Source organism: Staurois parvus, unplaced genomic scaffold (assembly GCF_062004578.1).
Source record: "Staurois parvus isolate SC_StPar_1 unplaced genomic scaffold, SC_StPar_1.0 ptg000137l, whole genome shotgun sequence".
NCBI classification, from domain to species: Eukaryota; Metazoa; Chordata; class Amphibia; order Anura; family Ranidae; genus Staurois; species Staurois parvus.
Genome location: NW_028317933.1, coordinates 4851118 through 4863555, shown reverse-complemented (window position 1 = coordinate 4863555; position 12438 = coordinate 4851118). Strand labels below are relative to the sequence as shown.

Below are 12438 nucleotides of genomic sequence, written 5' to 3'. Positions count from 1 at the left end.
TAGTATTTCAAGCCTTAATGTGAATAGTGATAATGAAAACATAAATAAATGTGATACATCCTAAAGTGACAGGGTCACCTTGGTGCCCTAAATGAGTGTCAACAAATATCTCAACAATATTACTTAAAATAAAAATAAAAAATATATATTGTGATGGTGCCACTTCAAATCTCATAAATAAATCAAAATAAGTCCAATAATTGAATATATAGGTGATGCAACATACACATGCAATGTGCAATTAGTGCTCAATCGTGTGAGTGCCAACACACTTCTCCACTCCAGCTGTAGTGCCTCCTCACCTCTTTTCTGCGACCCCTAAGGGCCAGAAAGCCTTCAGGATCACCCTGGATCCTCAACAATCCCGGCTGGTAAATCTCCTTCCCAAGCTGTTTCCTATTAAGCCTCCTCCAAATTTTCTTCTCTGAGACCTTTAGGGCCCTCTAAGCAGGTATTCTGTGAAATCTCACTCACATACTAGTGAGCAAAAAAGAGATCCTCCATAGTGTAGTAAATCAAGCTTGCAGTTCTTTTATTTTAACTAAGAAGTAACTCACATTTAAATACAGCCTCTTTCCTCTCCTCTGTGTGGGTAAACTGCATTCATGTGGTACTTCCTAGGAGTTTTCAAGATAGCGTCCCGTACCGGAAGTGCGTCACTTCAAAACCGGAAGCTGTGTATCAGCGTACCTACACGTTACATCACGTGGTCTCGTGACTTCCTCGGGGACCCAGAGGAAGTCACGAGACCACGTGATGTAAACGCATAGGTACGCGGGTAAAAAAATGCGCATTTACCATTTTTTTGTTTTGGGAGCCTGCAAAACATTGCACCAGCGATCAGCAGATTGCTAGTGCCATGCAGGACTCCTGCAGACCTGTCAGTATAGCTGTGTGCTCGTACCTCATACAGGCAGGAAGATACACTCCAACAGGAAGAATCAATGAACTACCACGGTAGTGGTAACAGCACCGTGGTAGTTCATTGAGAACTACAAGCCGACAGCTGCAAAGGCTGTAAGAACTTGTAGTTTCCTCATTCACAGAATACTGTGAATGAGTGATCTGGCGAGCGGGCAGAGCCCCACACGGCCACGTCTTTTTTACATTCTGACAGCTAGTAGGAGGGAGAAGATCCCCCATTAGCTGTCAAAATGGGGGGGTCAGGGGGGAGCAGGTCCTTTTGTAACAGGTTACGAAAAGTGAACTTATCCTTTAACCACTCCTGCCAGTGTTAATTGGGTTGTCACGTCCACGTAAACTGATACATGCTTGAGCTTTTGAAAAACAAGACTTGCTGGCTGGATCACAACTAAGAATTGATAAGCTGCAATATATTAAATGTTTGCTTTTGGGTTTAATATTGCTTTAAATGAACATTCTGGAGAGGTATATTTACTTCAGCCATTCCGTGGATTGCTGTAAAGCTGACACTGTCATTTGCTATTCTACTTCATATGTTCAAGAATTCATGTTTATTGGAGGATATATGAGAGGAAAATTGAGTGACGTTCCCCATATTAATCCTGTAGATTGCTTTTGACAATTGATCTCCAGCACAAAAGCATGATTGGAACACTGAAAGGGAAAAAAAATCATTTATTTCCATATCTTCATTCAAACTGAATTTTTGGAGAGCGCTGTGCAATTTTGATGCAGTTAGATAAGAAGGTACAGTCATTCCCAGTAATGGCTTAGCATAGTTACATAGTTTGTCTGGCTGAAAAAAAGACAAAAAATCACTCCAGTTCAACCATAAAAAAAAGTTATAATCCTACACCCACAGTTGATCCAGAGGAAGGCAAAAAAAAAAAAAAACCCTCAGCAAAGCATGATCAAATTTGTTCCTGCAGGGGAAAAAAATTTCTTCCTGATCCCCCGAGAGGCAATCGGATATTCCCTGGATCAACTTTACCTATAAATGTTATATCCAGTTATATTCTGTGTATCCAAGAAACAATCCAGGACTTTTTTAAAGCAATCCACTGAGCTGGCCAGAACCAACACTTGAGGGAGTCTATTCTACATTTTCACAGCCCTTTCTGTGTTTGGAGATTACATTTATTTTCCACCAGACGTAAAGAGTGCCCTCTTGTCCTCTGTGATGATCTCAGGGTGAAAAACACTACACCGAGTTCACTATATGAACCACTGATGAATTTATACATGGAGATCATATCCCCCCTTAATCTCCTTTTCTCAAGAGAGAATAAACTCAGTTCCTCTAATCTTTCCTCATAGCTGAGCTCCTCCGTGCCTCTTATCAGTTTGGTTGCCCTTCTCTGTACTTTCTCCAGTTCCCCAATGTTCTTTTTGTGAAATGGTGCCCAAAATTGAACTGCATATTCCAGATGAGGTATTACTAATGATTTGTACCGGGGGAAATGATATCTCTGTAGCTCGAGTCTATACCTCGTTAATACCTTAAGGTATTATAATACCATAATAATACCTTAATACAAGAGAGGATTTTGCTCGCTTTAGAAACCGCAGCTTGGCATTGCATGTCATTATTAATCTTGTGATCTACCAGAACTCCCAGATCCTTCTGCACTATTGACTCCCCCAGTTGTACCCCCTCTAGTATGTATGATGCATGCATATTCTTAGCCCCCAAGTGCAGAACCTTACATTTATCAACATTAAATCTCATTTGCGACATAGTTGCCCAATTAAACAGTGCATTGAGGTCGGCTTGTAAGTAGGAGACATCCTGTAAGGACGTTATTACACTGCACAGCTTGGTGTCATCTGCAAAGGCTGAAATGGGATTTTTAATCCCAGACCCCATCTCGTTTATAAATATATTAAAAAGTAACGATCCCAACACTGAACCTTGGGGTACACCACTGACAACCCTAGACCATTTAAAGTATGAATCATTAACCACTACTCTATGAGCACGATCTTTTAGCCAGTTTTCAATCATTTACATACGGATTCTTCCAAGCCTGTAGACTTTACCTTACACATTAGCCGTGTGTGGGGAAGTGTGTCAAATGCTTTTGCAAAATTCAAGTATACCGCATCCACCGCCATCCCTCTGTCCAAAGTTTTGCTTATCTCCTCATAAAAAGAAATCAGATTTGTCTGACAACTTCTGTCTTTCATGAATCCATGCTGGCTGTTGCTTCAAATATTTTTTTCCAGCAAGAACTCATCTATGTGGTCTTTTATTAAACTCTCCAGTATCTTCCCAACTATAGAAGGTAAACTAACAGGTCTATAATTACTTGTAAAGATTTTGACCCCTTTTAAATATTGGCACCACATTGGCCTTACGCCAATCCAGTGGTACTATGCCAGTCATTAAAGTGTCCCTAAAAATTAGAAACAATGGCTTTGAAATGATAGAGCTAAATTCTTTAAGGACCCGTGGGTGTATGCCATCTGGTCCAGGTGCTTTATACACCTTTATTCTATCTCAATATTTTTGGATATCAATTGTGAGCCAATGTGGATCATCTGGAGCTGTGTCAATACCATGCCCATTATGGACAAGAGCTCCCCTATGCTCCTTTGTATACACAGAGTTGAAGAAGGTATTTAATAAATTTGCCTTCTCTTTGTCCCCAGTCACCCACTCTAGATTATTTTGTAAAGGGTCTACATGCTCAGACCGGACCTTTTTACTATTAATATATTTGAAGAATTTTTGGGGGTTAGTCCTGTTATCTTTTGCAATCTGTTGTTCGTTTTCAATTTTTGCAGCCTTTATTTCCTTTTTGCATATTCTGTATTATTCTTTGTAATGTTTAAACGATGATAGTGTTCCTTCATTTTTATATTTAATAAAGGCTCTTTTCTTATCTATAGCTTTTTTAACTTTGTCCGTAAGCCACATAGGTTTGATTTTTAGCCTTTTAAACTTGTTGCCCATGGGAATACCAATTAAATCATAGTTCTGTTCATGCACCAAAGCTTCTAACTCTATTTTGCTTAGCAGACTTCTGGCATTGGTGAACAAACACTTTAATTCATTGACACTTTGTTCACACGTATTTTGCATATTTTTTATTTTCTTACAAACTATACCAGTTCCAATGGTTGTTTGTAACATGGGAAGATTTTTATCATCTGCCATAGCCTTCCCCTCATCTTTCCCCATTCCACCCACCAATAAGTACTGCCCCTGTCTGATCTGTCTACCTTTTTAATCCAATTCTCCTTCCCCCTCGATCTTAGTTTAAATACTCCTCCAGCCTTCCCATAAACCTCTCCCCCAGCCCAGCAGACCCTCTTCCATTTAGGTGCAAACCATCTCTAGCATATAGGTTGCACCCCAATGAAAAGTCAGCCCAGTGCTCTAGAAACCAGAGTTCCACATGGTACAGGTAGTATTTCACAGAATATCACCTTGGAGGTCCTTCCCTTCAACTTGCAGCCTAGTTCTTTAAATTGATTCTTAAGGAGCCCACACCTTCCATGTATTCTGTCATTGGTTCCGACATGGACCAAGACAGGTGGGTCATGCCCAGCCCCTCCCAGTAATTTATCAACCCGGTCCACTACATGCCCAACCCTGGCACCAGGGAGACCGCAAACCATTCGGTTGAGCCGATCCTGGCGGCAAATTATTCTATCAGTCCTTCTGATTATAGAATCCCCTACTACCACCAGCTGTCTCGGCCTTCCTGCACTACCCTCACCACCTCTCCCAGATGGTCTGCCCTCCTGGCTGTTGGGGATAGCAGTGACATCCAGGGCTGCCACCCCTGAGCTTGCCACCCCACATCCTTACCCAACTTGCCAAATCTGTTTGGATGTACAAACCCAGCCAGCCTTCCTTTTCTGTGAGCCCCTACCACTCCCTCTCGTTACAGTAACCCATCTTCCTACCTGATAATCCTGATTAGCCCCTCTGCCCTCCACATCAATACCATTAACTACCTTCTCAAAGAGCAGAAGACCCCTTTCAGGGTTGTCGGTTCTGCGCAGTGTTGCAACTTGCTCCTCCAGATCTCTAAGGAGAGCTTCCAGAAGGGCAACCCCTCCCTTAATAAGCAGACTGAAGGAAGGAAAGGAAAGGAAGAAAATAAATGCTATTTAAAAAGTGACAGAAAAAGTGATTTAAAAAACTGAAGACTGTTATGATGTGGCACTCTCATAGTTATGGCTATTGTAAGCAGTAAGCAAATGGATATATAGATTTATTTATTTTTTAATGGGGTTTTGATATTTTAGTCTGCGTTCGCACGAATGTGGTTTGGGACACCGCATTTAACTCGCACAGGAATCGCACCCCATTCCTGTGCGAATTACATGCCTGTGTGGTTTGGTTTGAGCCATAAATTTTGTATGGCTCAAAGCACATAGCATCTGCACCAAAAATGTGCAGGACTTTTTTTTTTACCCGCACTTGAATCGCATCGCATGGGTGTTCTCACCCACGCGATACGATTTCTGGCAATCGCGTTTCGCAATCTGTTTCGGGGTGTCGTTAATTTAACATTGACACCTGCACCAGATCACATGAACGCCATGTGATTGCAATGCAGTGCAGGAAACGCAAAGGATTTGCAGCGTTTCCCGCACCACATTAGTGTGAACCCAGTCTCAAAGTGATTGTAAAGCCTTAAGGTTTTTTACATTAATGCATTCTGTGCATTAAAGGATAAGTTCACTGTGACAGACCCAACCGGGACAGGGGTTTTTGGAGGAGACTGCAGGCTAACCTTTTGTCTGCTGACTATGGGCCCTGGCATCTGAGGGGGCTTTATTCTTTGGTGTGTGTATGGGGGGGACCTTTGGAGTAATTCAGATTCAAGTCCATTTGGCCCAGAAACACACACTCTGACAACTGGAGGACTAGGATACAGATTTGGGGTCTCTGCTAAGTGCCCATAACCTGGCACTCAGTGTATTCAGCCTGTGAATAGGAACCAAGATGGCAGCAGCGTTCCAGCGTGCGTTCCAAAGGGCAGAAAATCGCTGGAACGCTGTGGCCATCTTGGTTCTTATTCACAGGCAGCAAGGCTGCTGAAAAACTATAAAGGAGCTGCATATTTTGATATGTCATGGGTTTATCTGTACGCAGACTTGTAACGTTCCCACACCAACCAAATGACAGTTGTCCACTCATGGTGGAAGATGATCTCTAGAGATGAGCGAATCGAACCAGGCGAACCGGAATTCGAGTCGAATTTCAGGAAATATTCGATTCGCGTCGAATCCGAAATTTTGCCTACTTCGGGTGCGTGAATCGAATATTTCCCGATCAGCCGGCAAAAGTGTCCCTGCAGTGAGCTCCGCTATTTCTGACAGTTCTCTGACAGAAGGAACACATGTTTAGCGGTTGAAACATTGTATCTATTAGTTTCCATTTAGGATACAGATGTTTCAACCGCTGTACATGTGAAGAAGCTGTCAGAGAACTGTCAGAAATAGAGGAACTCTGCACATACACTTTTTGCCGGCTTGGAATTATTCTTATTTTCATCCTACTTCTTCTTCTTCTTCTTCATCCTCATCCTCATCCTCTTCTTCTGAGGATGAGGATGAAGAAGAAGAAGAAGAAGAAGTAGGATGAAAATAAGAATAATTCCAAGCCGGCAAAAAGTGTATGTGCAGAGTTCCTCTATTCTGCAGATACACTTAGAGGAGCTCTGCACATACACTTAGAGGAGCTCTGCACATACACTTTTTGCCGGCTTGGAATTAATCTTATTTTCATCCTACTTCTTCTTCATCCTCATCCTCATCCTCAGAAGAAGAAGAGGATGAGGATGAAGAAGAAGAAGTAGGATGAAAATAAGAATAATTCCAAGCCGGCAAAAAGTGTATGTGCAGAGCTCCTCTAAGTGTATCTGCAGAATAGAGGAACTCTGCACATACACTTTTTGCCGGAAACCGCTGTATGGAGGGAATGTCCCAGAACTGTCAGAAATAGACTATTTATGACAGTTCTGGGACATTCCCTCCATACAGCGGTTGAAACCGCTGTATGGAGGGAATGTCCCAGAACTGTCATAAATAGACTATTTCTGACAGTTCTGGGACATTCCTTCCATACAGAGGTTGAAACATTGTATCTATTTGTTTCCATAAATGGATCCATTTATGGAAACAAATAGATACAATGTTTCAACCGCTGTATGGAAGGAATGTCCCAGAACTGTCATAAATAGTCTATTTCTGACAGTTCTGGGACATTCCCTCCATACAGCGGTTGAAACCGCTGTATGGAGTGAATGTCCCATAACTGTCAGAAATAGACTATTTATGACAGTTCTGGGACACTCACTCCATACAGCGGTTGAAACATTGTATCTATTTGTTTCCATAAATGACATTCTGCAGATACACTTAGAGGAGCGCTGCAGATACACTTTTTGCCAGCTTGGAATTAATCTTATTTTCATCCTACTTCTTCTTCTTCTTCTTCATCCTCATCCTCATAAGAAGAAGAAGAGGATGAGGATGAAGAAGAAGAAGAAGAAGTAGGATGAAAATAAGAATAATTCCAAGCCGGCAAAAAGTGTATCTGCAGCGCTCCTCTAAGTGTATCTGCAGAATGTCATTTATGGAAAAAAATAGATACAATGTTTCAACCGCTGTATGGAGTGAATGTCCCAGAACTGTCAGAAATAGACTATTTATGACAGTTCTGGGACATTCACTCCATACAGCGGTTGAAACCGCTGTATAGAGGGAATGTCATAGAACTGTCAGAAATAGACTATTTATGACAGTTCTGGGACACTCACTCCATACAGCGGTTGAAACATTGTATCTATTTGTTTCCATAAATGGATCCATTTATGGAAACAAATAGATACAATGTTTCAACCGCTGTATGGAAGGAATGTCCCAGAACTGTCATAAATAGTCTATTTCTGACAGTTCTATGACATTCCCTCCATACAGCGGTTGAAACCGCTGTATGGAGTGAATGTCCCATAACTGTCAGAAATAGACTATTTCTGACAGTTCTGGGACACTCACTCCATACAGCGGTTGAAACATTGTATCTATTTGTTTCCATTTGTTTTCATCTCCAAGGGCATTTAAATTAAAGGTACAGTGTTCTGCACTAATTTAAAGGCTCTCTGAAGCCTAGAAACCCTTTTAATAAGTTAAATTCGTAGCGAATTAATTCGCATCGAATCGAATTTCATACTGGAATTCGCCGAATCAGCCGAATCGAATTTTTGAGAAATTCGCTCATCTCTAATGATCTCCTCTGGTAGATTGTCTGCAGATGTGGAAGGCTTCATATGTTGAGAGGATTAGTGATTGAACAAGATACACAATATGAGCCAAAATGTTTTCTTTTCCTTTTTTTGCCATAAACCAGCACCATATTTTCTAAATTATTATTGAAAACCAGGAAAAAATCTGAAAGAAATGTAGCCTATAGTCAAAGTTTTGGTTCTTTTCTTTCCAGTCTTTAATCTCCCTCTGCTGCCGCTGTTATAAGGCATACAGCGAAACAGAAGCTGGCCAGGCCAGTATGACTTTCATTGGCTAGATTTCCCTCTCTGCTATAAGCTCATGGTCGATGATCATAACTATTCCTTTAATCAGCAGAATCATCAGAATCGTCTTCCTGACTCTGTTGATTAAATGAATAGCTATGATCAGTGACTAACAAGCCTTTTATTGTACCAATTCTTTCAAAATCTGACCCCCTGCCGCTACCAGGCACTCTGCCAACATGGACCCTGTAGGAGAAGCTCAGTACGTTTTGGAACCAGAAGAGTGTCACGTGCTCAAGTTCATGCTCCTAATTCTGAGCAAAGACTGAGTGCAAAATGGCCATTAGCAAACACACGCAAACGTATTAGCATGTGCTCAAAACATGTGCATGAGCACGGCTGGTACCGGCACTGGCGCCAAGTGGCCTATTTAAGTTGGATTATGGAATGAATGGATTGCTGAGTGGTCTTCAGCTAGTTCCTGCTTATCCTGACCCTTGACCTGCTATACCTGCCAACCCGTGAATGACCTGGCTTGCCCCTGACCTGTCTTTGGTTTATGCTTGCCATAACCTCAGCTTGAACTCTGACTCCGCCCCTGTACCTCGCTGTCTGGCTATATACCGATCGCCGCTTGAATCCTGACTCTGTGCTCTGCCTGATGTTCCTACACCTTGCTGCTTGGTTGTTGAAGACCTTTTGGCTTGTGTCCTCGCTACGCTCCTGTCTCTACCATGTATGTGACAGATCCTCTCCCTCCACTCAGTGCCAACCCCTGAATAGCCCAGCCCCCCAATGTGCCCTCTATGCCCTTCAGAAGCATCTTCTAGCAACATCTGGGATACTCAGCATTCTGGGTGATCTTGCCAAAAAATCAAATCAATGCCAACATCACTCAATGCAGTACAGAAGCAGGGGGTAAGGTGTCTATATATAGTAACTTTTTATTTTCACATTGGGTTTTCTAATAGCTTCTTCCCTGAGTTTTTTGTTCAATGAGGGTGGCCATGAAAAAAACAAAAGCAAACCTTGGTCATAGTGCACATTAAATGAAACAAAAGAAGGAACATGGAAAAAAGACTGATTGCCACCATGCCACCACAGGTTTTGTTTGTAGAATGAAAACAGGGGCTTCACAATCTGAAAATGGAAACAATATCCATCCTGAAGAAAACATGAACAGAGAATTTCTTCACAAAGGGCAGAAGAAAGCACGGGTTGTTTTACTGCAAACTTCGTCCCTTTGTTATTGTTTATCGATCTTTTAACCACTTGGCCTCCTCAGGATTTACCCCCCTTCCTAAACAGGCCTGTTTTTGCTATACAGCACTGCACTATTTCAACTGGTAATTGCGCGGTCATGCAATGCTGTACCCAATGAAATTTATGTCCTTTTTTCACACAAATAAAGCTTTCTTTTGGTGGTATTTGATCACCTATGCGCTTCTTATTTTTCACTTTATAAACGAAAAAAACCTGAAAATTTTGTAAAAAAAACAAACAAACAAAACCTATATATTTTACTTTCGGCTATAAAGAAATATATAGTAAGTTCAAAGTCAGTCATAAATTTAAGTCAAAATGTATTCTGCTACATGTCTTTGGTAAATCAAAATCCAAAAAAAACGTATATGGATTGCTTTGTCTGAAAGGTATAGCGTCTACAAACTATGGTATAGATACTGCAATTTACGCCATTTATTTTGCTATACAGCGCTGCACTAGTTTAACAGACAATTGCGCAGTCATGCAATACTGTACATAAATTAAATTTACATCCTTTTTTTCACACAAATAGAAATTTATTTTGGTGGTATTTGATCACCTGTGCGGTCACCGATATTTTCTCATTTCTGTCATAAAATATATCCAAAAACACCAAACACCAGCTCTCTGCTCTGCCCCTCCAATACTCACTGGAGTGCCAGGTTGCGGAGGGGGAGGGAGCGGCTTACTCAGGCTCCTAGCGGTGCACTGAGAGGCTGGGCCAGCTGCTGGTCAGGAATCTGGGTGGATCCCGACTTCAAAGATGGAATCCTTCCAGAGCCTGGACCAGCTAAAGCCTGTTGTCGGCTTAATCTAGGTCACAGGAGTGAAGAAATAGGTGCAGTCCTGTGACCCAGAAGAGGAGCATGGCCAAAAAAGCTTTGCCCATACTTATATTTTAATGAATAGTTTCAGGGACACCTTACACAAGCACTATAGTAAAGCTGCCCCAGCTTCATAGTGCTCCTGAAGACATTAGTCATAATTAGACAGAAATTCACAACTGCTTACCAACCTGTTTTACGCTCGTAAGCTCGGCAGAAAGCTGACTGTTCTGTTTGTCAGATTCTAAGAGTTGTTCCTGGAGATAAACAGAAAAGGCTGCATTACATGTTACATTCAAACAATGGACAAAAACAACCCATAAAAGTATTTAATTTTTTTTTGTTACCAAGTGGAAACCCCACACACGTATTTCCAATCACATATGGTGGGGCTTTCCTTAACATGGTTATAAACCTCAGAAATGATACAGTCATGGCCGAAATTGTTGGCACCCTTGATATTTTTCCTGAAAATCAAGTATTTCACACAAAAAAGGTATTGCATTAACACATGTTTTGCTATACACATGTTTATTCCCTTTGTATGTATTGGAACAAATATAAAACAGAGGCAGAAAAGCAAATATGACATAATGTCACACAAAACCCCAAAAATGGGCTGGACAAAAGTATTGGCACCCTTAACTTAATATTTGGTTGCACACCCTTTGGAAAACATAACTGAAATCAGTCGCTTCCTATAACCATCAATAAGCTTCTGACACCTCTCACCCGGAATTTTGGACCACTCTTCCTTTGCAAACAGCTCCAGGTCTCTCTTATTGGAAGGACACCTTTTCCCAACAGCAATTTTAAGATCTCTCCACAGGTGTTCAATGGGATTTAGATCTGGGCTCATTGCTGGCCACTTCAGAACTCTCCAGCGCTTCTTTGCCATCCATTTCTGAGTGCTTTTTGACGTATGTTTGGGGTCATTGTCCTGCTGGAAGACCCAGGATCTTGGACGCAAACCCAGCTTTCTGACACTGGGCCCTACAGTGCGACCCAAAATCCTTTGGTAATCCTCAGATTTCATGATGCCTTGCACACAGTCAAGGCACCCAGTGCCAGAGGCAGCAAAACAACCCCAAAACATCATTGAACCTCCACCATATTTTACCGTAGGTACTGTGTTTTGTTCTTTGTAGGCCTCATTCCGTTTTCGGTAAACAGTAGAATGATGTGCTTTACCGAAAAGCTCTATCTTGGTCTCATCTGTCCACAAGACGTTTTCCCAGAAGGCTTTTGGCTTACTCAAGTACATTTTGGCAAACTGTAGTCTTGCTTTTTTATGTCTCTGTGTCAGCAGTGGGGTCCTCCTGGGTCTCCTGCCATAGCGTTTCATTTCATTTAAATGTCGACGGATAGTTCGCGCTGACACTGATGCTCCCTGAGCCTGCAGGACAGCTTGAATGTCTTTGGAACATGTTTGGGGCTGCTTATCCACCATCCGGACTATTCTGCGTTGCAATCTTTCATCAATTTTCCTCATCCGTCCACGACCAGGGAGATTAGCTACAGTGCCATGGGTTGCAAACTTCTTGATAATGTTGCGCACTGTGGACAAAGGCAAATCTAGTTCTCTGGAGATGGACTTGTAACCTTGAGATTGTTGATATTTTGCCACAATTTTGGTTCTCAGGTCCTCAGACAGTTCTCGTCTCCTCTTTCTGTTGTCCATGCTTAGTGTGGCACAGACAGACACACAATGCAAAGGTTAAGTGAACGTCTCTCCTTTTTATCTGCTTTCAGGTGTGATTTCTATATTGCCCACACCTGTTACTTGCCCCAGGTGAGTTTACAGGAGCATCACATGCTTGTAACATTCTTATTTATCCGCAGTTGTGAAAGGGTGCCAATACTTTTGTCCAGCCCATTTTTGGAGGTTTGTGTGACATTATGTCGAATTTGCTTTCTTTCCTCCCTTTTTT

The 12438-nt window shown here is 41.8% G+C and overlaps 1 protein-coding gene across 3 annotated transcripts in view; it reads right to left on the bottom strand.

Annotated features, from left to right (window-relative positions):
- The window catches only part of STXBP4 (syntaxin binding protein 4), a 222179-nt gene that overhangs the window by 130663 nt on the left and 79078 nt on the right, over positions 1-12438 (bottom strand). For all 3 annotated transcript variants that reach the window (XM_089673286.1, XM_089673287.1, XM_089673288.1), the window contains exon 11: positions 10699-10764. In XM_089673286.1, coding sequence (XP_089529412.1) covers positions 10699-10764 — 66 coding nt within the window. The remainder of the gene's footprint in view (positions 1-10698; positions 10765-12438) is intronic.